We start from the raw sequence: 27,578 nt of genomic DNA on the forward strand, positions 1-27,578 counted from the left end.
ACAACCATTCGCACATTTGTTAATCACGGCTTTGTTTATACAGTGCTTCTACTGGGATGAGTAAACATTTGTGAGCCTTTTAAATTGCTGAAAGAGACATTTTTCAGTTCATTGTGTGAACAAATGTGATGAGCCCAAGTTCCTACTAAGAAATTCAAGCCTGGAGAACTGGATAAATAAATATAAATGAATTCATTTGACTGAGTGACATTTTCATTTAATTAAAGCAGAAAATCAGCTCTAAAACAAATGATTATCCCTGACAAAGCAGCAGAAACTGGTCCTTAATTAATAAATTTCTAATAGTTCTTCTGCGGGCTGAGCAGTCTTTAGTGGAAAAGTACACTGGGGAGGAAAAAAGACGGAAGGAGAGAGAGAGAAGCCAGAAGATAATGCATGTTTAACTTTTAGAAATAGAAAGGATATTAGAGACCATTTCTTTATGCTTGAATACATGTCAAATCCTGCTAGACCAAAAGCACTATTACAGTAAAACTCTCTGTATAACAAAATAAAGAGTCAAGTCTCAGGAGAGGATCAATTTAAAAAACAATACAAATCTAGGTCAATGAAATTTGTTGTTACTATTTCATCTTTTGCTCCTTTCCATGGCATGATCAAATGACAAAAGAAAAATCAAATTTCCTGATACTTAGAAGGATAAATATCTATCTATCTATAGTTTACAGTCAACATGAATGATCATAACCAACCAATGCGGTAGAAACGGGATGAACCAAAACATATACTCAAACGCTTCTCATATATTTTTGGAATCCCCACATACTACCTTTATCAATGTTCAAAGTTTAATAGTTTTTAGTGTTAAACACCTGTGTTTCTGATACAATGTGGATAGAGTGAACCTTCAGATGTACACACCAAAGCTGTATCACCTCTTAAATAGCAGACACCTGAAACCTTTCAGGTCACTCTTAATAATTTTCTGTGCATTCATTTATGTCGAATCAATTTCAATTAAATCAATTAAAATGGCAACTAGTAAAATTTCGTATAATTGATCGAAAGAGATTCAGACTACTCAGGATATTTGGGGCATCAGGAAATGCTGGGCTGGCATGTCTGCTTCATTGTGTAGTCAAGTTGGGAGAGAAATGACTTAGCATCCCAATATCTCGGGTATACAAGAAGAGCTTAGCAAAACCACACACATACCATTCCTAGCAGCCCAGAATAATGGAAAATGGAGGATAGAGGGTGAAAACCACCTGTGAGAAGCAAGATATTAAGAGAAACCTTTTATGTAAATAGTCTCAAGCATTAGTTATTTTTTTTAAAGAGAGAAAGAGAGAGCACTTGTGAGAAGTGGGGTGGGAAGGAAGAGAGAGGAAGAGAGAGACTCTTAAGCAGGCTCCAAGTCCACTGGCTGAGTGAAATAACTCAATCAGAGAAAGATAAATATCATATGGTTTCACTCATGAGGAATATAAGAAACAGTATAAAGGATCATAGAAGAAGGAAGGGAAAATGGAATGGAAAGAAATCAGAGAGGGAGACAAACCATGAGAGACTCTTAACTACAGGAAAAAAAAACTGAAGCCTGCTGGAGGGGAAGTGGGGGGCATGGAGTTATTGGGTGACAGGCATTAAGGAGGGTATGTGACGTAATGAGCACTGGGTGTTACATACAACTGGTGGTTAACTAACGTTACTTCTGAAACTAATGATGTATTACATGTTGGCTAATTGAATGAAAGAAAGTACATTAGTGTCACAGTTTTTTATGTAAAAGAAAAAAAATGTATCTTTGAAAGCAGAGAGACTTAACAACAGGCAGGTAGGTCACCAGGAAAGAGCACTGTATTTTTTGCCCACTGTGATAGCTTTATGGGTCAATTTGACCAGTCCACAGGGTACTCATACATTTGATCAAACATTATTTTGAGTGTGTCTGTGATGGTGTTCTGGGATGAGATTAACATTTGAATGGGTAGCCAGAGTAAAACAGGTTGCTCTCTCCAGTATCGGTGGGCCTCATACAATCAGTTGAAGGCCTGAAAAGAACAAAAGGCTGACCCTCCTTCAAGTAAAAGGGGATCCTTTATGCCTGTGAGGGCATTGGTTTTTCCCTGCCTTTGGACTTGAACTGAAACACTGGCTCTTGCTGGGTTTTCCGCCTGCTGATTTTCAAACTAGGCCACCACTGGCTTCTCCTGTATCTTCAGCTCACTGACAATAGATCCTGGGACTTTCAGGCCTCCATAACTATGAGAGCCAATTCCTTACAATAAGTCTCTCTCTCTCTCTTTCTGGATATATATTATAATTAAAACATTAAGTACCTATCCCCTAATAGTTCTGTGTCTCTAGAGAACCCTGACTAATAGTCACACTCATTCTGCTGTGACCCTGAATGAGCACTGCAGCTCTCTGGGCCAAGTTTTTTCATCTACAGAAAGGGGCTCATGTTATCCATCTTGCAAAATTATTGTGGGGGCTAAATATAGAATTCAAAATGCCAAATGTGCAAATAGGTGCACAATAAATCTTAGCTCCAGACTTCCCTTGTGTAATAAATTGAAGATCTAGTAACTTGTGCCTTTGTACAGAAATACGGTATCTAATGCTGATGTTAGATATTAATGATTTTGAAACAACTGCCAAACTCTACAAAACCTTGATGGTTTCAAATTGGAATCCCAAATTGCTTCTTGTGGAGCTGAACCACTTTTCTTTCTCTTCTTCCCCCTTCTATCTTTAGAGGAGGTCCTACCATGACAGGCTTGCCTCTCCCCTGCCTTGCACAGGATATGGTGGAGTCTTGGTGTGAAGTACCTTCCTTATTGCCCTAGGGGACTACCCAAGAGAACCTATTTCATGTTACCTGGGGAAATGGGAGAAGTAGGATTTCAGCGGCGGTCTCCTGGGGAATGTGGGGAGGTGGGTCACTTTCTTGGACCTTGAGGGCATCAACTGCAAGGTAAGATGAGAGTGCGGATGGGCTCCACTCCAATTTGGGCTTTAATATGACAGTCTCATTCACCCCAAGGGCTGAAGCATTCCTCTGAGTTTACCTGGTCAATGCAGGCAAACTCATTAAGCCCAAGAGAGCTCTACTCATGCTGGGAAAGGGGCAGAGCACCTGGTACACTGTGCATGTGGGGTCTGGAGAGCGTTGGGCAGTGCCATTCACACTTTCATCTGCATAAGCCTCATAATGCAGGTGAAGCTGTGGAAAACACTAATGCCTGGGCCGGAGAGCCTAACTCCACAGGTCTAGGAATCTAGACTTGCGAAGAAGCACGAAGAAAATTCTGCTGCAGAGAGCATGGATTTGGGAGAGAAAAATGTGGTACGGAGATGTAAAAGATGAGCCTTTACAGTCCTCTTCTTCACTGTTGCTCACTCTCTCTTCATGGGTTGCCTCGTCTCTTGAGCGGACGTCTCTCCACGCCCACTGGCCACCACCCACCTTCAGCCTGTCCTCATCTCTCGCACAGATTAATGCAGGAGCTTCCTCATTGGAGTCTGGCCTCATGTCTTGTCCTTTTTCAGTGTATCTGCTCTTCTTTTGTTATACAAAGCTGATCAGGATGGTCTCTGGTTCATCCTTTAGTGGTCCCCCACGGTCTCTAAATCCCTTGGGAGAGCAAACACCGAAGGTGTTCACTTCGCCCCTCCCTTACTTAGTCTTTCCCATCTTACTTCCCACCACTGCGTCTCCTCCCGCCCACTCTCTCCAACCAGATGAGCCTTCCTTCTGGCCTTCCACATGTTCCTGGGATGCACCAAGCTCCTTCTTCAATGTTGGCCACAGAACAGGCTGTTCCCTCCAACTGGGACATATTCTTTCCATAGTCCCTAAGCCCTACCTGCCCTACTTCTCTGCTACAGCTCCTGAGGGAGACTGTCCTGATCACTCAGAGTCAGGGAAATCCTGCTGCATCATTATCACCACCTTTCACCTCGTTACAAAGATTATTTGTTGGAAATGTCTTCCTCATGGAAATGTGAAATCCGTGTATCTGAGAACCAAGTCTCTCTTACTGAATTTCACCAACACCCAGTAAAGGTCAGGCACTCAGTAAATACAGATTTTTTTTTTTTTTTTTTAGTAAATAGAAGTTTTACAGCATGGTATATCTCTCTGAGGCTCTGATCATCTTGGCAATTTTATATTTGCTTGATGACTAAATCAAAAGTTAACATACACTAACTAAATATCTGGCTCAGTTTAGAGGTCACTGCCTCCTGGAACCCTTCCTGACATATTCTTTCTGGTTTAGAGGCATGTCTACATGATCCTTGAATTCTATGTTTACTTCTTTTATGTCTCTTTCACTTCACTTCAGCATCAAGGATTATTATATTCACCTCTGTTACCATCCCTAACACACAGCAGTGAGCGCTGGGTACATGGTAGGATCTCAGTAAATGTTTTCTGGATGAATTACTGAATCAGCAGCTGTGTAATTGCTCCTATATAAAGCGATTAAAAAAGGGATACTAATAAAAAAAGGTCTTATTTCAGAGGAGAGATTTTGTCTCGTGGTGGGGGCACAAGGTTGGGGCAGTCACAAGGTAGACTACGTATGTGATGCCTTCTGGAATTGGCAGGTAGACACATGGAAACAACGAGAATCTTGAAAATCTATCCCTTATAAAACTTTACTCCAGGCACTGAGAATTGGTGGCCCCAAAGAAAAAGGCCACAGAGAAAGTAGGCAATATATATATTAGGGAATGAAATTCTAAAGTATGCAGATGATATATTTCTCTGTGTCCTTCTAGAAAAGCCAGAGCAGCTCAGTACATCCCTGAAAATGGCTTTGATTTTCTCTCATCAGGTCCACATGCCATTGTCTTATTACAACTGCCTTGCTAAATGAAGCCCATAGGAAATCTGAACCAAAATTGTAGGGTCTAGCCTTACCCTGAAGAAAGGAACCCAGTGTCCACTGTGGAAAACAAACATCAGTACAGTATCAGTCATTCAAGGTCCTTCAAATTCATAGTCAAACCACAAGGTGAAATAAGAATGCAATTGCATAGCCATCTTGAACTGTCCCAACACAAGGTATCAAATACATTTTTAATTTCACCTGGAACACTGAAATGCAAAGAGGTGAGCAGTAAAGAATTCTGAGGTTAGTGATTTCTGCAGAGGCAGACACGAAACATTTGGCGTCCCTAACAGTTACTTTCTCAGCATGGAAAAATGCCATAAAAACACGGAGTTGTGCACAAGTTAGGCAAGGATAACTCCTGAAAGAACACGTCCAAATTAAAAAAAAATGATGTGTGGATACTTCTCCCTTGTACTGGTTAGACAAACCCCTGGGGCCGTCAGAATAGATATTTTTCTACCACGAAGAACACAGCAGATAAGAGAGGTTCATTTGATGCCACACTGCAAACACCTTCTTGAGTGATCCAGCCATAACGAACTCCCACAATGAAAATGAAATTGGAGTGGGCGTGGCACAATGCTAACCCCTACCGGCATACTCTTGTGGGAGCTCCATACCCACTCCCCCCCCAAAAGTCTATGTTTAGGCCTTTAAATATAAAACTATGACAGAGAGAATTTCTCTGAAGGCTCAAATACTTGACAAAATTAGAACTATTCCTGGCCCTACCATTTGTATAACAGGGAACGGAGATGATGAAACATGTTGGGGAAAAGCTCAAGAAGGTAACAGATTGAGGAAATGCTATCTTGGATGCAACTTAGAAACGACATGTGGCCGCTCCTAATCAAGTAGCACCAGATGAGGAAGTGGTAATGAAAGACCCCACGTGCAGAAGAATAATCACCACAAAGTCCTGTAAGACTCTTGCTCTGACATTCTCACCTACCATGAGCCAGTAGGCAATTCCCTGGGTCTTAGGACAAAAGGCTCAATTTCTAGTTGCTTGAGAGGATCTCTCAGATCATTTAACATTGCAAATAGTGGGGAAAACAGCTCAAAGGAGGAGTGGCTTGTATACTGAAGAGCCCTTGTGACAGGTGTATTTGATTTAAGAGCCATCAGTATCACCTTTAAATAAGACGCCATCACCTGCAAAATAATACAAAAACATCACAACAGAATAAAAGAGATTCTGGGCAATTTTGCTCACGGATGATGTCAAAGGGCTCTGTAGCTACTCGGTTTTTTTAAGTTATGAATCCATAAAAACTGATATTGCATTTATTGCTCTGAGAAGATGAAGTTGAGAATACTTAGTAAATAAGAAAAAGAGGGGAACAATTAATTTGAAATCAGTAAAAATAAATGGAAGATTCACTCTCTGCTAAGCACTATGCTAGGAGATAGGAGAGCAAAGGAAAATCAGAAGACAATGAGGCTGTCTGTGTTCTACAGGGGAGATGGACAGACCTCTCGCTACCATGCCTTATAGGGTCTTCCTTCTGCCTCATGCCCTTAGCCATCTGTCACAACTTATGTCATTCAAGATCTAGTGCATGTGGGGTGCCTGGGTGCCTCAGGGGTTTAAAGCCTCTGCCTTCGGCTCAGGTCATGATCTCAGGGTCCTGAGATCGAGCCCCGCATCGGGCTCTCTGCTCGGTGGCGAGCCTGCTTCCTCCTCTCTCCCTCTCTGCCTGTCTCTCTGCCTGCTTGTGATCTCTGTCAAATGGATAAATAAAATCTTAAAAAAAAAAAAAAGATCTAGTGCATGTATTATACTTTTGACAAGTCTTCCTTTATCCCACCTATTCCCAGGTGAGGTTAAGTTCCAGTTCTTGTTACTATACATCTGTGTATTTCTAGAAGGGCATACACAGTCTATCCTCATTGCTAGACTGAGTGTTCCTTTTTATCCCTAACACCACCAAACCTGGTGCCCAGTGGATGGGAGAATAAATGGATACTAAATAGATATTATGTAACAGATAAATTATTAGTATGCACAAAGTACTTACTAATGAAGAAGAGAGAATGATTGGTTCTGCCTGAGAGATGGGGTAAGGCTTCTCAGAAGAGGCTCATCAAGATTGGTCCTTCCATGAGTTTTACTATACCATATCCATAACAACTCTGTGAAATAGGTCTTCCTCCCATTTTTACAACTGGGGAATCTTAATCATAGATTCATAGGTTCATAGATGTATTAACTTAACTTGCCCAAAGTTAATACATCTGTGAAATGCCCAGATTGGCTTTCTATGGAATGGTGAAAAGTTTGGATTTTATTCTGCAGGCAGCTGGGAGCCATCAAATGTTTTAAGGAGGGATATAATGTCATCTGAAATATATTTAAATTAAGTCTGGCAATAGAAGTAGGAAGATGTGCTTGCTTTGGCAGCACATATTTAAAAAATAAAACAGAAGTAGGAAGTTAATTAAAGGTGAACGAATGGGACAGGGTGGAGACTAGAGATCAAATAACTTAGTATGTTATTCTTATGGCCTGGGAAGGAGCTTAACAGGAATGGTTTAACAGTGGCTAGCATGGTCATGAGGCAGGAAAAGACGGGAAACCCATTTTACAAGCAGAATTCAAAAGATATGGTCACTGATTCCATAGGGGTGCTAAGGGAGAAGGACTAATCACAGGTCAGGTGATTCTGAGCCTTCTACATTAGGTGATGGAATGAATAATGGCATTAGCCTTGAGAAGAAACACAGGGGGAAGAATGGGCTGGAGAGATGGTGAGAAAGACAATGGAGTTGATTTAGAGCATTTTTAATTTGAGATATTCGTAGAATATTCAGAGTTCATGCCCTTTAGGGAGATTAAAGATCTGAAGCTTCATAGTGGTCTAAGATGTATTTGACAGTCACTGTGAAAGAGGGGATGGTTCAAACAATGGCAGTGGGTGAGATTCTCCAGAGAGCATGCACAATGAGGAGACTTAAGGGGATGCATTCCCCAAGTGGCATCAACATTCAGGGAGTGAGAGAGGAAGGGGGCTTGCGATCGATCAGAGAAGGAGCCATGGGAAAAAGAGGAGGAGAACCGAGACATCAGGCTCACACAAACAGGTGAGCACCAGGGAGGTAAAGCTCAGTGTCAACCAAGGACAAGGCAGAAGAGCTGAGCCTGAAGAGAACACATGTGTGAACATCAGATCTGTAGCACCAGAGGCACCACTAAATAAAAGACACGGAGAAGACTGGAAATTCAAAGAGTGTAATTTGGAAGATACTAGAAGGGGCCATCAAACATACCTCACATATGCATAAAAGGGAATCTGACTGGCTCAAGTTTTCTTTCCCAGGAGCTGGAAATATTACTATAATTATCTTCCTCAGAAGAAGGACACAGAAAGCATTTCTTTCTTTCTTTTTTATTTATTTGACAAAGAGAAGGAGAAAGTGAGTGAGCACAAGCAGGGGGAGCTGCAGGCAGATGGAGAGGGAGAAGCAGGCACACTGCCGAGCAGAGAGCCCGACGTGGGGCTCGATCCAAGGACCCCGAGATCATGACCTGAATTGAAGGCAGATGCTTAACCAACTGAGCCACCCAGGGGCCCTGGTAAAGAAAGCATGTCTTAATGACAACTGAGATGCTAAGAAAAATTTAGTTAAATGAACAAGTGAACTATCAACATATTTGACCTTGATTTATTCTGAGACAATTTACTAGAAACTCTCAGGAAAACAGGGGCTGGTCGATGGTAGCTCAAGGAAGTGCTAGGTAAGACTTCTACAAAGATGGAATGCTTTTCAGAACACTTACAAGATTTTTGTATGTATGAAAGCCAGCCTCTAACACTGTTCTTCTTCTTTTATTATCTTAAAAATACTGGCCTGGCTGTTTCTTAAGAAAATAATCATATAATTATGATACAACCCAGCAATTTCTAGATATTCAGCCAATGAAGTGAAAACTTATGTTTATATGAAAGCGAGTACATGAGTGCTTATAACAGTTTTATTAGTATTTACAGAACGGGAAACAACCCGGATGTCCCTCACCTGGAGAATGTGGTATATCCAACTGTGGGATATCTATGCAGTGGAAGAGTAGGAAATTAAAATGAATGAACTAGTGATATACATCACAGTTCTGGTAAGTCTCTGTGAATCACAATAAGTAAAAGAAATCCAACTTTCTGATTCCACTTAGCCTGTTCTGGAAAAGACAAAACTAAAGGGACAGAAAACACAGCAGTGGTTGCCAGAGGCTGGGGTAATGAAAAGGGTTGACAACCAAGGGGAACCAGGAAGAGTAGTTGTTGGAATTACAGAACTTTTATTTAATATATCTTAACTGGGGTGGTGGTTACACAACTATATGCCTTTGTCCAAAGCTGTAGAGCTGTACACTACAAATGGTGCATTTACTGTACATGAATTAAACCTTAATTGAAAACAATAAGGAAGAAAGAACACTAGTTTGGGAATTAGGAGAACAGGGATCTAGTTTCAGTTATGCTACTAACCAGCTGTGTAACCATGAACTATTCTCTAATCCTCTTTGGGTCTTGGAGCTGAAACTATAAAATGAGATCGGAAAAATGTTCTCAAAGAGTCTATTGCTATGTGCTACAAAGACTTCCTTCTTTAAGCAATGTGGTGGACCAGATGGCCTATTTCAGATCAGATGGCCTACTTCGGTTGCTGAAGTATCACTGTGGGGGTGACGGGACTAAAATACCCAATCTGGACACATGGTTCTGGAAAGTCGTCTTGGATTAGAAAGTAGTGTTTCTAATTTGTGTCTTTCCAAAAGATGAAGCTCTAGGAAAGTCCTCTGGTCATGCAATTCTTAACTAAAATTTGCCACATATATTTGGACAATGTGGAAGAAGTCCTTCGGGAAACATTAATGTTTAATGAGCTCTAAGCGGCCCTGGTAAACAATCGTGGTCTTCTTCTTCTTCTTCTTCTTCTTTTTTTTTTTTTTTTCCCACTTTGTAGGCACTCATTAAAAAGGCATTTGGTACCGTTTACTGCCTGAGTCTGCTTTATCCTCCAGTTTGGATACTGGTTTCTACTGCCCAAAGAAACCCTCCCAGTTGTGAGTACATTTTCACACTATCCACGTCCTTATAGCCAAGGAAGACATTGAAAAGGACACCCCAGGAGTGTGATATGTATATGTATCATAGATATATATATATATCATGTTCCTGAGATGAGGGAAGCATTTACAACCCAAAAGGGAAGATTCTAAGAATAAAAATAGAATCTTGATAACCATGGTAAACGTTTGCATTTTTGCCCTTGGAACACAGGAGTCCACAAACCAGGACCTACCAATGATGCTTGTAAATTAAGTCTCCTGGGTGTACTGCTCTTTTCAATTCATTGAAGATTATCTGTAGATGCTTTTACGTGAGGTCATACTTGTCACAGATACTGCCTGGCCCTTAAAGATTAAAACACATCCATGTGGCCCTTTCCATGAAAAAAAAAATCTGCCAACTCCTTTTCATAGAACATACCATAAACTATGCTATATGGTTTCCACATAAAATTCCATGTAACCATTAGAGCACCACCATGAAATAGGAATTACTAGCCCCATCGACGGATCCGAGGTGCTGAAACGAAATGGACAGAAGCTTCCGGTGAAGTCAGATGGACCTGTGCTGTGCTCTTTACTAGCTGTCTGACTCTGGGTCTGTTACTTCGGTTCTTCATCCCGCATCCCCAGATGTATGCTGGGACTGACAACAGCACTGATCCCGGTAGGGTAACTGTCGGGACTTGATGTGACAATTGTCACAATGTGCAGAGATGTATATACAATAACATTTGAAACTCATTAGCCACATAAGATACAGTCAGCTTTTGGTATCCTCAGGGTCTTTTTCTTCCTACAAATATTGTAGGAAAAAGGTAAAGATGCCTCATATGCTTGGTTATGAATTAACTTGGTATTTTGCACCCCTGCTGTGTGTTACATAAGGAACCTTTCTCCCATCTCTCATGAATCAAGTGGGAAAGAAAGATAAGGATTCCAGCTCCGTACCGCTCTCCCCAAGACAACTGGAGATGGGGGCAAGTTGTCTTGCAGGAACGTGCAAACCAGCAAGCCCACCGAACTGACATCCTGGCCACCTCCTGGACAAGACACAGAAGACCACGAGGCTATATGGAGGAAGAAACCACCTCAATGATCTCCAAGGGAACAACATTCAGAGCAGGGCCAGGCATGGCTTATGTTTCTTGCAAATGTAGGTAGTTACAGGGCCCTTGTGAATAAGAGAAGGGAAATCAGAGGCCAGCATTTTAACTGAAGGATAGTTCTGGCTTTTGATAATGAGCTGTTTTAAGATTTTTTTTTTTTTGTCATGATTCATTGTTAGTGCCTATAAACCAATGTATTTACTGAGTCCACATGCAGATTTTTAAAGTACTTCATAGGTTTTTGTCTCTGGGTCAGCATCCAGAAGGAGGAGAGTAAGAAAAATCAGGGTAGAAACTCCATGCTCCCTGTGTTCCGACGACCCACAGTAGTCAGCAGGAACTTCCCCAGTCCTCTTGCGACCATCTTCGTCCTATTACTGTCATGGGGTTCCTGACCAACAGTGTGAACATGACTGGTACAGAACTAATAGACCAGTTTTAAAACAGCCATCGGGAAGTTGGAGAAGTAGGCTTAGCTATTGTTTCCTTTAGAAGCATGTTCAGGGATTTCCAGAAGCTAAGTAGCATTCTAAAATCTTTGTTTGGACTTATTCAGCACATTATTTCTACTGACTAATATTTGCAGAGTTGAGGAATCAAATATTCAATACTGAATCACATATCACCTCCACGGTGAATTTCCATATGATATATCTGTTAGGCCAGTCACTTACTTGGGTGGAACAGCATTCCTTTTTTTATCATAGCAAACCCAGACCACAATATTTTAAGCCTACCCCAGCTGTCTTTAGAACTTCTATTATCAGTCATAAAAACAACTTGTCAATTTTTTTGTTTCACTTTAAAAAAAAAAAAAAAAGAAAAAGAAACCATCACTTCAATAAGGCTATAGATTTTCTGAAGTCTGCCTGGCATGAAATGAGTTTGAACATTAACATGTAAAGGACAAGCAATAAAAAAGGTAATATGAGTGCAGACAGAATATCCAAGAGCTAGTGAACGTGATCTCTTCTAAAGGGAGTGGAATGAAAGAATGCAAAATGCACAGCTTTTCCAAGCTAAAGAAAGTGACAACAACCGAATTGAAAAGGCTGAACTTAGCATTACCTTCCCAGAACACAAACATATATTTAGCTTAATAGACTTGAGTACTATCTCAGGAAAAACCTTATATATTATGCATCTAGGGCAATGAAAGCTGTAGAAAATGATTTTGCAAAGCAAACACACTGCAGGCTGACAGTAGCAGAGGGAAAAAAAGAGTCTAAGGCACACGAGATGAGTTTAGGTCTCATTTTCTATATATCATCACGGGAGGAAAACAAAAGAGCAGAGACAACCTCAAGACACTAACCAGAACCTGGCAGAAAGATGCATGTGGCTGAAGCTTAAAACATGTGCATTATTTTCTGATTATAACTATAATACAGATTCAAATGAGAAAATTTGGAAAATATAAAAAATATAAAGAAAACAACTAAAATCACCCACAATCCCACCACCTAGAGAGAACCATTTTCAAAACATTGGCACATTCACTGGCATCCCTTTTTCGGTGTACATATAAAAAAATGTTCTTTTTAAGAAATTTGGTTCATACTGTAAATAAACATTTTTACATGGTCTTTACCACCCACCCCCACTTCTTTTTTATGTTTTTATGTCTTCTATTTTATTTCCAGTACTTCCCCATGGTGTCATGTATTCCTGGAAGATTTAATTTTAATGACTGCATTATATTGTAGCTTATGAATTTAAGAAAAATTATTTGTTCCTTTCCATATTGCTGTTCATAATTTTTCAGTTTTGTAAACAGCACGAGGATAGACTTTCTTATAATAACTCTTTGAATCTCTATTTACTTCTTCAAAGAAACTAAAAAGGATATCAGTATGTCAGATTCAAATTTAAATCACTCAGAGTACTTGTACCTATACATTTACCACTGGAAGCCTCTGGAGACAAATGCAAATAATGCATATCAAATAAACACCCTAATTTGCCATCACTCCACGTCTGCCTTCATCCTTCTACAACAGTCATCTCTAGGCAGTACATCACTTTCTCTAGGCAAATGGCCTATTACTGAGTTATAATCTAAATGCAATACCATGTAACTTGGCTGACCCAGATTTCTCCAATATCAGTGCGCACCCAGACTATTCTACAGGTTGAAAAATACCCTCGGCTCTCAAAAATACATATTTTATCTTCCTTTCACTTAAAATGGTGTGTAATGGACGTGAAAATAAAATAAATAAAGGGCTATAGCCAGTGGAGGTTGGTAGCAACCAAAGCCTCTGTAGACACATGAGTTACATACATTGCAACTTAAAGTTTTCTGCAAATTCCAGCTTTTTTCGGCCACTTCCTGTCATAGGTCTCTGAAGTACTCCCCACATATCGAATTAATGATGATCTTTGTTTAGAATTATACGGTCATCATATTCCGGGCTTAAATTCTTTACAGTCTATTTTTAAGGAATGATTCTATTTTCAGGATGCTAAATAGAGTTCTCAAAAATCTCTCAAGAGTGTGTGTGTTCATATGCATAGATATACACAGACACATACCTTTAAACTGTTTTTCTCCCATTAGTCAGCGAAAAGCAAAGTAAAATGAAACACACCAAAAACCCCACTTGTAACATGATCGTATGAACTAGGGAGTCACGCAGATTCCAAGGCCTCCCTCAGAATTGGTGGTCAGACTAAGGGAGCTTGGGCTGCACCGTACAGCTCTAGGGGTGCAAATATATCCCTATCTCTGGCATTGTGCAGTGCACAACTCTCTGGGATGTCCTTGAAATTAGGTCATCAGATAATTCCATTTGCTCCTCCATTACTTGGTTGTGCATCCTTCCCCCAGTGACCTATAAAAAGAGTTTTAGGAGGGAAGTGGCCTTTAAATCTATGTACCTTTTTTTTTTTTAATAAAAGAAATTCTGCAAAGACACAGTAATAGTCTCTCCCTGGCTCCCCTTTGTCGTGATGGCAAGGGTTTCTTTCTTCCCATCCTCCCCTTCTATCCGCCCACTAGGCAGCAGCAGGATACCTTGTGTGAGTAACTGTAGGTTTCTGACTTCTTCGCGCACCTTCAGCTGGAGCACCTGTTGTAGGATATGCTGCCGGAGGTTCTCCTGGGCAATCCCCATCCGCTCAAGCTTTTTGTCAGTCAGTCTCAGCAGGGCTCGCCCTGCAGGGTTTCAGAAATAAAAGAAAAAGCAAATGAACAATGGCTGGAAAGGATTTCCACCTTCGTTTTCGGCTAATCCTGCCGGAACAGTAGTTTCCTTCTAAACAGACACTTTAGGACTGAAGGTCCTCAATTATTCTTACTGACAAGAATTGATCATCTGCATAAAGAAGATGCACAAATTTGGAAAAGAACCCCTCTTTTTATCTAATTTTGGCCGTCCTCCACTGAAAACACACAGAGTCAAACAGAATAGCAGAATTTTAACCTGGGTATTTCGGACCCAGATTGCAGGTTGCCATAGGAACCAACGCACTTTGGCAGGCGATGGGTCCTGAGGCTGGCCTGTAGGAACTCATGCCTGGACAGCCCAGAGGAAGACCGAGATGTGGTCGCTGCGGTTATAGAGAAACTGACCAATGTCTAACCCAGGTTACAATAACATTTCATGAAACATGCATGTAAAGTTCCCATGGTCACCTGCATCCAGGCATTTGCCTGGTGCCCCCCTAGCGCTGAGCTAGACTTCCATTTCCAGACGGTGGGAACTAAACCTTGATTGCAATCTCGGGCCTCAGGCCAGGGCTGCAGAAGCACTGGGAGTGAGGGGAGCAGGGCGAGCGAGGGCATCTAAAGATTGCAAAACAAGGAGCCTCCAGGAATGAGTGCCTGGCATGGCTTCCTGTTCCCCAGGATGTCTGCGTGACTCCCTTCCTACTAGTTTCCATCAAATCCCCAAATTCTCTCCCACTCTGTGCTTGCCCTGACAGAAGCAGACTTCCACTGTGAGGGCTTAGCACAAGAGATGCAGAGTATGATTGCGGTTCAATGCTGTAGCACCCCCGTTCTCTCCCCTCAGCCCTCCGTCATCAGACTTGCAGAGCTTTCTCATCTCAGCTGATGTCGAGTCAACTACGTGTGATCAATGCCTTGGGTATATTATCACATACACTTCAGAAACTAAATTCTCTGCTTCCTCAGAACCCCCCCCCCCCACCAAGCCAGGAGACAGGGTCAATGGACATTTTCACCAGAGATATAGGGAAGTGTATGTGGCCTGCAAACAGAGACAGACAAACAGAAAGAATCAGGTAGGAGTGATCTGCGCTGTTTGCTCTTCTTTTTTACCCCCTGGTAAGCCTTGCAAAATGCACCGGTTGGGATAAGTTAGGTAACATGTTGCAGTAACAAATGATCCCCAACTATGGGGGTGGCTACAATAAGGTTTATTTCCTGCGTCCTGTACACATCAAATGCAAGTCCACCCACCTTGAACATGGCTGATTACTGTACTGACGGGAAAAGAGGTGTTAAAAGGTCTCACGGCATCACAGCCTAGAGGTCATTGACAAATCACTGGTCAGAGCTAATCACATGAACCTTCCCGCCTACACGTAAGTGTACATGTAAGAATTGTGCATCCATCACCTGCCAAGAAGGTGGTGGGAGGGGAGAGAAATATTTGGCGGGCAACACCGATAAGAACTACACCAATACAGACTTGGCTCTGGACCAGGGCCTGGCAAGGTCGCGAGTGCAGTGAGCTGTGGCAGTCTGAAGGGTCAGTAAAAGCTACACCTGACAGAGGATGGAGAGGTAGGGGAAAGGAATCCTAGGTGGCCATAGCTGACACCACGAGGAAGACTGTGGTGGTTTTCAGAAAGGAAGGAAAGAACATACAGACTCCAAGGAGTTCCAATTGTCTCCTGTGATAGATGGAATGATACCCTCCCCTCCGAAGATGCCCAGGTCTTCATCTCTGAGACCTGTGAATTTGTTACATGACAAAAGGGACTTTGCAGGTGTGACTATGTGAAGGGTCTTATGAGGGGAGAGTATCTGGCATTATCCAGGAGGGTCTAACCTAATCACACAGGCATCTGTAAGGGGAAGAGACAGGAGAGCCAGAGAGAGAAGGGACAATGGAAGCTGAGGTCAGAGTGAGGTGGCCGCAGGCCGAGGAATTCAGGTTTCTGGAAGCTGAAAAAGACAAGGACATGGATTCTCTCTCCTACTCCCATCTCCATACTGTCTCCTATCTCCCATCAGGAAGCATCTCTACCAACACTTTGATTTTCCATAAGACCCATTTTGGACTTCTGATCTCTACAGCTATAACGCAGTAAATTTGTGTGATTTTATGCCACTAAGCATGTGGTCATTTGTTACAGCAGCAATTGACCCTTTGATTGAAATTTAATACATTTAAAAACAAAACAAAACAACCAATGGTTTTAGATTCCCTTTCCTAACTTCTGGGCAGCGGCATACTCAAAGGTAGAGAGCTGAGGGTTGGTGAGCCCGAGTTCCAGGTCAGGACAGCCCTGCCTTCAAAGCCCTGCCTTCAAAGGCTCACCTCACCATCTGACCTTGGTCCTAAAGTTTCATTTGGGAAGTACAGAACGGGATCCGGTATCCTTTATATGGGTAATTCGCTTCCAAATAAGACATCCAGCTCTTTATACATGCTCTCAACTTAAAACTACTGCATAAAAAACTTCCTGAAGTTCAGATGATCTAAATCCCTCTCAACACCAAAATATAGATCACCCATCCTCCTATCTGTTCCCCAGGACTTGAGCTGCGGTTTCATAAGCTGTGACACTCGGGAGCTGGTGCCACTGAGGCCCTGGGAAGACACACGGGAGCTGAGTCACGGTAAGTTGGCTGGTCTGTCTCCAGAGCCCAGCGCTAGGAAGTCAGGATGAGGATTCTGTTCAGGGGGCATGGCTCAGCTTCTCTGTTTGGTGGCCCCCTGAGAACTTCTAGCCTCAGCCTTTCCAGTAATGCAGCTGACTGGTCGATGTGTGGAACCATAAGCCCTATTAGAATGTTATCCCCCACTTGGGTGGGTCAATAGTTTTAGCGCTGAAAAATGCAAGTTGGGAAATTCTATTAGTTGTAAAAATCTGCACATTTGAGACTATGTGATGCAGACAATTGTGCCCATCAACATTTCACACGCTAAATACTCAGCTGCTCAAACTGCTGCTATCCAAGTCCTGAGAAAATAGGTATTATTTCTATTTTGTAGAAAGGAAAATTGAGAAGTTGAAAAATATTCAGATCATGAGAGCCTTCCCTAATTCCTCCTCCTGTAACTTTAGTTGGGCTTTATCTTCCGTGGCAGGAAAATAAAGGGCTCAGACTACAAGAAAAGAGATTATGAGAAAATTGTATAGAAGAACTTCCTGATAAAATAACTTCTAGAAAAGATCACGATTTGCACCTGAGGATGGTCCGAACAAAATCTGATTCACTGTCTTCTTGGTTGGTTTCTACAGAGCCACCCAGGTCCACGGCTCTGAAAAATCTGCCCAATAATCAGATCATTTCCAGCAGCAAATGTCCTATTAACCTTTTGTCCCTACCACCTACTGCTGACCGCAAAACAGTGTCCAAAAAAGTGTGGTGCTTCTGATGCTGGGGTCAGGGAAGTGATAAGTAGTCAATCATCAATCACATTTTTTTTTTTTTTGTAATTTATGTTGTCCCTTTGGTTGCTTAGCATAAAAATCCAGTTAATTCAACAAATACTTATTGGGCACCTACTGTGTCCCTGTCACTTTGTCATTCACCTTGAGTATAATGAGAACAGGGTCAACCTTGGTGCCTTCAGAATGGCAAGGCAGGCAGCTAATGGTAAAAGCTGACAGGCACGGGATGAGCGCTAAGAAAGGGCAAATACAAGATCGCAGAACTGCGTGACCTAACCCAGTCTGGGAACCACGAGATTGTCACTGAGTAAAGAGCATTTAACCGAGGACTTCAGGAATAAGAGGTTGTCAGACCAAGACCACTGGATAAAGCAAAGACTTCTTTAAACGTCCAGCAACCACGTGGACGAAGAGGGGGACCGCTGCCGCAGACAGAGGAGAGAGGCACGCCTTGACGCCTTTTGCCTTCCTTGCCTTATCTCCAGAGAAGGTCTTGGGCACCTTCCTCTGCCCTCAGCGGTCCTCACAGCGAGGAATCAAGAAGAGAGAAATCAGTTCAGTCTCAGAAGCAGAGCACCAATGACATTTCCTGATCTTCCCACCTGGTTTTATAAATGGTATTTCGGGAATCCAGGCGGCTCAGCCTGCACAGACTCCTAGATTCTGAGAGCTGGAAGGAGCTTAAAATGCTCCCCGTTGATCACTGGCTGACCTTTGACTTCTTTCCTTTGTTAAGCATTTTTTGAGCACCACTGTGTACTTGACACCATTCTGGGTACTGAGGCTGTGGGAGGAGTCGTCTTCTCCGTCTCAATGGAGCTTACCATTTAGTGCCCGAGACAAACGATTTACAAAGGAACTGCTATGCGGGGGCAGACAGGGACCCCTACGGGAAGGACAGCACTTTGTAGGTGGGGTGATGGGGCGAGGCCTCCTTCCACACTGGAACACGGAGAAACATCAAAGCAATGAGCGGAAGGGCAGGAAGGCTAGTGTCAGGGCCAAGGAGCCAAGAGAATGATAAGAAAGGAGGTCTAGGGGCGCCTGGGTGGCTCAGTGGGTTAAAGCCTCTGCTTTCGGCTCAGGTCATGATCTCAGGGTCCTGGGAACCAGTACGGCACCGGACTGTCTGCTCAGTGGGGAGCCTGCTTCCCCCACTCTCTCTGCCTACCTGTGATCTCTGTCTGTCAAATAAGTAAATAAAAAATAAAAAAAATAAAAAAAAGAAAGAAAGAAAGAAAGGAGTTCTGAAAGAAGGCAGGTACCAGATCACACAGGGGCAGCTAGATCTTGGTGAGGACTTTGGATTTTATTCTGAACATGGGAAATATTAAGCCAGCGATGATGTGGGCGTGATCTTATGTATTAAAAGAATCCCTCAGGTCCCCATGTGAACAGACTGGGGGTATAAGGTGGGAAGTTAAGGAGCAGTGGGCAGAGTCCACACACTGTCCCAGTAGTTAAAGCAGGAGGTGCTGGTGGCTTGGATGTGGGTAGAGGGGAAGAAATCACCAGAAACAGTAGAATTCTGAATTGCAGTACCTCATTCCTCAAAGTGGGATGTGAGAAAAGACAGACCTCAGAGATGATGAGTTTTTCAACTGGAGTCTCCAAGGGCTGGGGGCACTATTTCGGTGCAGGAAGCTGGGTCCCCAATTCCGAGTGAGGAGTGTGGGTCGTGCAGGAGATCACGGGAGGGTGAGTGCTATTTTTTCTCTTGAGGTCACTTGGGATATAGAGAAGTAATGGAAAGAACAGAACTAAACAGGGAAGGATTCAAATAGTCTTCCTTCTTCCCCATAGTGCTTTTAGCTCTTCAACATTCTTCTCAAATCCCAAAGCTCTGAGTTCACTGGGGTAAGGGAAGCATGGGGGCACATCGTGGTGGAATTTAGAGAAATACAAGGGACCAGTCATGACCCAACCTCTGTACTGCTTCGCCCCCAACAGTGGTCCTCATGCTGAAAATGCTTTCCCAGGACCCTCTGCAGAAGCTCGAGCCCGGGAATAGGCAATGAGAGAGCTCGCCCCGCAGAAACACGGGTCTGACGCTCTGCGAACGGGCCTGGAAAATTAGTACTTTGCTGCAATTTAAACTTGAGTGTAGACACAAAGGTTTTATCAACTGTGGTCCACCACAATGCCTACTCCGTAAGAATCAGTATCTGTCCTGTCAGCTTCCCTCCTGTCACTGTCCCCGTGCCGGCATGTAATGCTCAACTATTCATTGAATGAATACACTTAGCGCTACTAAATGAATGTTCTCTTCTTTACTCACATACTGATGATCTCAAGGTCATTAACTGACTATCTTTCCCGATGTAAGAGACTTGGCTGGAAACCGACTCCCAGGATGAGGAGAAACTGAAAATAGCCGAGGGCGGGGGCCGTATTGTGTTGGGGACGACCGCAGATGCCAAGTTGAAAGGAACAGAGAACTTGACGCTAAATGAGTACTTTGCCTCCCTGCAGGTTTGAAGAAAGACAAGCGTCTTGTCCTTCTTTTGAACAGGCACCAAGTTGAGATGGCATGGCTTGATGGGCAGATGGGCAGCAAGGACAGGACGGACGAGGGGCCGGGGACACGGAGGGCAGTGCTTTTGTTTCCTGCAGGTGCGGCCACAAACAGCAAACACGGGGACTAGAAACAACAGAAATGAATTCCACGTTCTCCTGGAAGCCAGAAGTCCAACAGCGGTTTCCCTGGGTTGAAATTCAGGTGTGGCAAGGCCACCCTCCCCCCGAAGCCGAAGGGGAGAGTCGGTGCTTGCAACTTGCCACTTCTGCTGGCTGCCAGCGCTCCCTTGCTCGTGGCCCCGTCACTCTGCTCTGTGTATCCTCGCCTCACCTCCTTCCTCTCTCCTGTGTGTGTCCTCTCTGCCTCTCTCTCAGAAGCACGCTTGTGATGTGATGTCGGGCCTGCTGAAATAACCCTGGGTAACGTCTTCCTGGGAAGACCACATCTTCGAAGTCCCGTCTGCCTTCCAAGGTAAGCATTGACCGTTTCCACCTCTGGGTGGCCCTCACGCAGACGACTCTAAGCTGGAAGGAATCTCTTGAGATTTCAGAGTCTGGCACAGGATTTGTCGTGTTCCACGTAGGTAAGTGAGGCTCAGAGAGGGGGAGTGGACCAAAGCCACACAGGGAAAAGGCGGGGGGAAGACTTAGGTCTAGACATGTGTTTCTGACCTTCAGGCCCAATCTGGGCTTTGGTCTTTAGTTCAGGTGCTCCTTACCTTCTGCGCAGAGAATTGTAACAGAAGCCCTGTCACAGCTTCTTAAGATCAGTGACTGTATGCCATAAGGCACAAGGGGACATTTCTGGGTAAGCTAACAGGGGTGCCCAGGATGTGGCTTCAGGTCCTACCCCACTGGGAAGTCTCAGTGCCACTCTAAGTGGTTGGGGACTGCTTCTTCTCCCAGAGAAGAGGCTGGATCACAGGGGCTCTTTGTTGCTAGAAACAGAGGTCACTTACAGTTCCCCCAAGAAAGGGCCATTTGTACCCTGGGTTAGCTCCAAACTTGCTCTCAGGTAAGGGCCTGTGTCATGCACCAGGTAGAAGTTCCTGGCTCTACTCCTCTGTTGACCGGTCAAGAGCAACAGAGTGATGATGAATATTGGACGTACAGCCAGTGTCCCACAGCCTGACGCTTGTGTCCCCATCTCCTCATCATTCCAAAGCTGGGATATCTGGAGCAAAGAAATAGGGAGAGAGTGAGAACGACAAAAGCTAAAAGGTTTAGATAAATGCTCAGGGAAGCATATGTGAGTCTGAGCTTTCTCATCTCTGCAGCGGGGATGAAAATGACACTGTTTCATAGGGTGACTGAGCATCCAGTGACATAAAACATACGCATGCCCTTTGCAAACTGGAAGCGCTAAGATCATGCAATATGGGTCCTATAGTTCTTTGGCTGGCTGGGAATGATTCCTCCTCCTCCTGGCAATGATCACGACTGCAAACATTTATTGAATAGTCCCTGAATTAAACACTGGAGAGTTAGACACGGATAACCTTACCTTCCACAATTCTCTGAAGATATTACTCTGCACACCTGATTAAGAGCGACTGTGCCCAGCTGAAGGTCATACACCCACTAAGCTACAGAGCTGGGATACCAGTATACATAAAGACCCTGCTCTTAGCCACCCACTGAACTGCCATGCCCTAATTTTTCAAATAGACCTTATGGGTCCCCAAGCCCATTTCTGCTGATTCTTGTGTAGGGAGCACCAATACAGCAAGTAGAGACTGAGGGTCAGAAAAAGGTCATCATCTCTGATGACTTAAAGGCAAGCAGTGTAAACACTGGTATAACATCAGGAGACACAAGGTTGTGATGGCCTTTACTCTTCGGTCTTCACTGCGTAGAGGATCACAGGGGACTGAGTGGTCCTTGAGAGCAGCCAATAAACACATTCATCCTCTCCATCATACAGATTATCTAGGTCTGTACCAGGTACTGAATAGACCACTAGCAGCTGGGAAGAGAAAGAGAAGATGGTTTCCCTGCCAGAGGGACAAGCAAAAGTCTTCTGAGAGTCCACAGGAGGGGCGCCTAACTTAGCTGGGGTCCTTGAACAACAACAGCAAAAACAGCCAAGATGGTGAGGAGTTGGAAGGAGAGCATTCAAGGTGCAGGAACAGCATAGGCTAAGACAGGGACCTGAGAACCGGGAGGTGCATTTAGGGAACTCCAAGAAACCTGATATTGTCACACGTGGAGCATGAGGAGGGGTCATGCCCTTTCATGCTGTTCTGCCCTATAGAGGAACCAGTCTTACTCTTTCTCTGTCTGCCCTAAAGTAGCACATAGGAAACACTAAGGGATCATGTGCACCGTCACAAAAATAGTCCCATTTACAGAATAAATAGTATAAGTTCCTCATTTTTGCCTACATTGTGTCCCTGATCATTTCTGGTAAAAGAATCTCTCTTGATTTTGGGGAGCTGGTCCTCCTCACCTAGTGGGCCTTTTAATAATTAAAAAAAAAAAAAAATTCCCATGGTACCTTTTACTTCTAAAGTACCATATAATGATCTTTTTCTTTCTCTCTCTTTTTTTTTTTTTTTTTTTAAGATTTTATTTATTTGACATACAGGGATCACAAGTAAGCAGAGAGGCAGGCAGAGAGAGAGGAGGAAACAGGCTCCATGCTGAGCAGGGAGCCCAATGCAGGGCTCAATCGCAGGACCCTGGGATCATGACCTGAGCTGAAGGCAGAGGCTTAACCCACTGAGCCACCCAGGTGCTCCCCATTTAATGTTCTTGATTAGGTTTATTTTTCATTTTGATTCCCTTCCATCTCCTCCCACAATGTAAGAGCCACAAAAGCAGGGTTGCAGGAATGTTTCCAAGCACTGCCTAGAGCCGAACTCGAAGTATGCACTAAATACATATTGGTTAGGGGTGGCTCAGTCAGTTTAGCGTCCGACTCTTGGTTCTGGCTCAGCTTATGATCTCATGGGTCATGAGACTGCATCTTGCATCATGTCTTTCACTGAGCGTCGCACTCAGTGGGAGCCGGTTTGAAGATGCTCTCCCTCTGTCCCCTCCCCCCATTCATGTGTGGGTGCACACAGGTATGCTCGCTCTCTCTCAAATGAATAAATTTTTTAAAAAATATTTTATTTATTTATTTGACAGAGATCACAAGTAGGCGGAGAGGCAGGCAGAGAGAGAGGAGGAAGCAGGCTTCCTGCTGAGTAGAGAGCCCGTTGTGGGGCTCGATCCCAGGATCCTGAGATCATGACCTGAGTCGAAGGCAGAGGCTTTAACCCACTGAGCCACCCAGGCGCCCCTCAAATGAATAAATTAAAAAAATAAATAAATACTGGTAAAATTAATGCTGGGTGTTCACTAGAATTCATTAGAATTGCTAAAATTTGCTAGAGTTGCCATGTTTTCTAAGAGAGAAGTTCTCTTTCTTTCTTAGATCATGTCCCAAGGGACAATATGAGCCTAGACTTGCTGTCAGCGGCTATCTATGCCAACATATGGAGAGAATTTGCTAGAGAATTAAGTCAGCAGAGAGAGCAGAGCTGAGAGAAAAAGAAAAAAGGGGAGTGAGAAAGGAAGATAACAATATAGGATTTCCTGAGTATAGTTTTGCCTTAAGTCGGATACCCCTGGGTTTCTCCTTTATGTAATGCAATATTGGGGTGGGACAGGTTAGCAAGCTGAGCTCATTTACACCATTTGCATCCAAGGGAATCATGACTTACAGGTCCAAGCTCACGTGTGATGCTTGGTTGAGGCACTGCACTGTCTCTCTTATTCCTATTTTCAAGAAAGCCCATCATGGTGGGTAGATAAGAATATCCGAACCTATCTTATAATAATTAGCTTTAAAAAAGTTAATCATTGGCAAAGATTGGTATTTTAATTTTTATTCCTTACAAATTGTTTGGAATATACCTTAAACCTGACTCTGTATTTCTATTTGGCGCACCTGGGGCAAATCCTTATCCAGTTTATGACTGGAGGTCACAAACTCAAATGTTGTCAAATGTGTGAAGAGAATCACTCTAAGGGACAACAGTAGGTTGGACAGTTTGGTTTTTAAATTTTCTAAAATGAGCAATTCCCACCCGTTTTTGCTAGGCCAGAATATAGGCTGAGTGTTGCTACTTCTATGAACAATTGAAAATCCAGAAGTTTTATGAAGCCTCCCAATTTAAAATTTGCCTGTTTTTTTTCCCCACACTATGAGAGCCAGACCATTCATGCATATGGGTCCTAGTCAGCTCACAAGTTGCCACTTGCAACATCTGACTTTTAACCCTACCGCCCCCATATCCCTCCCACTTGCAACGGAAAGTGCTTCAGGAACCTCGCCTTCAGGGTTTCATGGGACTTTAGCAACAGACTCCAAGTTTGGGGATTCCATTCTCTACAGACTATTCCAAATTAACAGCTAACCCAGACCAAGGGGAGTTGAAGACTAGTGAACCGGCCCTCTATTTTTTATGACCTGGATGTGTCTTGCAAATCCATCTTCTTAAGTAACTCCCACCCCAGTGCTAGATTTCCTAAAGGTGACTCGGAATCACCAATACCAGAGCTAACAAGGACTCTGAGGTTAGCCAACCTGTTGCCTCATTTGTTGGCAAGAACCGGTGCAAAACCTTCCAAGACCAATAAATCTCTTCTCGCTTCTACCTGATAGCACAGCCCACTGCCAAGCCTGGTCACTCACTTGGTTACATTAAGAATGATTAGCCATTAACGGAATGCTAAGACAAGGATTCATGGACATTTATTTGCACTGTTGTTACTGTAAGTAATTTACCATACTGATGGGAACAGGACGTATTGGTTGCTTTGTTTTGTTGTTGTTTTTAACCAGTCTGAGATAAAAAGACTGTTTTAGACAACTTTTTTTTTAATTTAACCTAATTTAAATTTTAACTAAATTAAATATTATTCAATTAATGAACATATAGTGTATTATTAGCTCCAGAGGTAGAGTTCAGTGATTCATCAGTTGTATGTAACACCCAGTGCTCACTGTATCACGTGTCTCCTTAATGCTAATCATCCAATCACCCCCTCCTCCCAAACCCCTCCTCAGATCTAGTTTTTTGGTTGCATATATTCAGATGCTGATGACGTTAACGGGAAGAAACTAGAATAATGTTATTTCCCATCGGAAACAACGCTTTTCAAAACAGAGTGCAAATGTGGCCCTGCATGATTCTTTGGTCCTTCAAGAAGGAATACACATCTTCCAAACAGTAAATTAAAGGTTAAATCCTCTTATGTTGTTGGTAGTACATAGAGTTACCAAATCCCCTTCAAAAATTAATTTAAGAAACCCCTAAAACATTCTGTTGGGGGATTCTGTTTTAGTCCCTAGGAAGACTCAGTAATTACTTCCCTTGTACCTTAGAGCAGATTTTTCAAGCAAAGAAATGTAGTACCAACATAACAGAGACTCGAGTTGAAGATTTATGATATCATAAACAGCCTTCAAGGTCTTTTCTGTTTTTGATAGGTAGACCCAACCTCTCGGTATGTTTGCCTTTATTTATTAGCATTTGTATGCATTGTTTTGGGATTCTCTGTTAATTGAGTGTCAGGAAGGTGAGCAACCCACTGTGCATCAGGCATCTTCTAAAATTAATTGCCAAGAAGCCTGTAAGATGTCTATCGACAAGGGTCCTCTCAGCCCTTGATATTCTGCTCATGGCCATAACAGCCAAGTATGCCGTGTTCCTGTGTTGAAGACAGGCGCTAGGCATGCTGGCTTCTCTGTGTGAATTAATTTGAACGAGTGACTCAATTTAGCCAAAATAATGTTTAAAGAAAAGTTTTAAAGCTACTTTGACTCCCTCTTCCTGATGCTTAGGGATTTGTTTTTTCTTAAACTTTTAAATGCTTAACTTTATTAGCATTGGGGATTTTTTTTTTTTTTTAGTAGAAAAATTAACAAGGGAGTGCTCTCCCTGGTCCAGATACATTCAACAGAAGACATGGGAAGAGTACTCCTGCCTTCAGGGAGATGAAAAATTACCTGTGATGTAAGATCAGCAAACATTAAAGAGCATTAAAACAATTATGTGATAAAACCTGTAGCAATGACCACGAGGACCGTGAGATCTTGAAAGTCAGGGCTGGATTAACTAGTTGTTAGCTACCTGGTTATTGGTTTGTGACGATTCACCTTTTTCAGTTTCAGTTTTTTAACTGGTGAACTGGGGATGATGTGACACCCTTTCTCCCATTTTGTCCTGATTAAGTACTCTAGAAAGTAAGCAAATCAAAAATAACGTTGCCACTTTTAGAAAGTAAGTCAAGCAGAGAGTGAGTTATCACATGGTTTCAGTTACTTGCAGAGTATAAGGAATAACATGGAGGACATTAGGAGAAGGAAAGGAAAAGTGAATTGGGTGAAATTGGAGGGGAAGATGAACCATGAGAGACTATGGACTCGGAGAAACAAGCTAAGGGTTTTGGAGGGACGGGGGGTGGGGAGGTAGGTGAGGCTGGTGGTGGGTATTAAGGAGGGCACGGTTTGCATGGAGCACTGGGTGTGGTGCATTAACAATGAATCTTGGAACACTGAAAAATTAAAATGAAATTTAAAGAAAGAAAGAAAGGTAAGGAACCCACATGAGATCCTATGGGGAGTGGTGTAGCTCACTCCAAAACTGACAGGGTTCCCTGAAAAGATGGGACCCTGACAGTGAGTGAGAATGCTTTATCAGGAATGAGGGGTAACAAGGAAAAGGAAATTCTACTTATGACAAGTGTCAAAAGCCATCAACGAGATACGCAAGGAGAGTGGAACTCATCTGCTTAGTCTACTTTGGCCCACTCACACTCGAGGCTGGATAATTCTTTGCTGTGGGGGGTGGGGGCTGTCCTGTGGATCGTAGGATGTTTTGCAGAGTCTCTGGCTTCTACTTGCTAGATGCCCATAGCACCTGCTCCCAGATGAACCAATCAAAATGTCTCAAGAGTTCTGCCAAGGGTTGCTGGAGGTCAAAATCCTCCTGGTTGGGAACCATTTATCTGGATGTTTGCTTCCAACAGATTCTCAAAATGCTAATTTCCAAGACACAGACTAATCCTCAGCATTGAAGGTGGTTGAGGAGGCAAACCAAGCCAAGACTAACTTCTGGGAAGAGCACCTACTGTGTGTCTTTTCCCACTCATTGTCCCATTTAATCCACAAAGCACCCTGGAAAGCATTCTTAACTCCATTTATAAGATGAGGACAATAGACTTCATGGAGGTAAAGCCCCGAAGCACCCAACAGCAGAACAGGGATTTCAACTCGTTCTACAAGTAAAACTTCCCACGCATTTGACCTTGACCTGTCGCAAGCCCATAAGCATAGCACTTCAAATGAGGTTTAACTTAAGGGGCCTCATTAGTAATAAAAGTTGACTGAAGTTTCCCTGTTTGATAAGTAACCAAAATTCGAGG

General features: G+C 43.1%; 1 protein-coding gene across 6 annotated transcripts in view; it reads right to left on the minus strand.

Moving 5' to 3' along the window:
• Positions 1–27,578, minus strand: part of SAMD12 (sterile alpha motif domain containing 12) — a 389,251-nt gene that overhangs the window by 154,694 nt on the left and 206,979 nt on the right. For all 6 annotated transcript variants that reach the window (XR_198799.3, XM_004743481.3, XM_004743479.3 and 3 more), the window contains exon 4: positions 14,065–14,205. Coding sequence is in view for 5 of the 6 variants with exons in the window: in XM_004743481.3 (XP_004743538.1) it covers positions 14,065–14,205 (141 nt within the window). In the remaining variant the exon portion in view is untranslated. The remainder of the gene's footprint in view (positions 1–14,064; positions 14,206–27,578) is intronic.

Source organism: Mustela putorius, unplaced genomic scaffold, assembly GCF_011764305.1.
Source record: "Mustela putorius furo isolate JIRA1106 unplaced genomic scaffold, ASM1176430v1.1 tig00000228_pilon_pilon_pilon, whole genome shotgun sequence".
Classification (NCBI taxonomy): domain Eukaryota; kingdom Metazoa; phylum Chordata; class Mammalia; order Carnivora; family Mustelidae; genus Mustela; species Mustela putorius.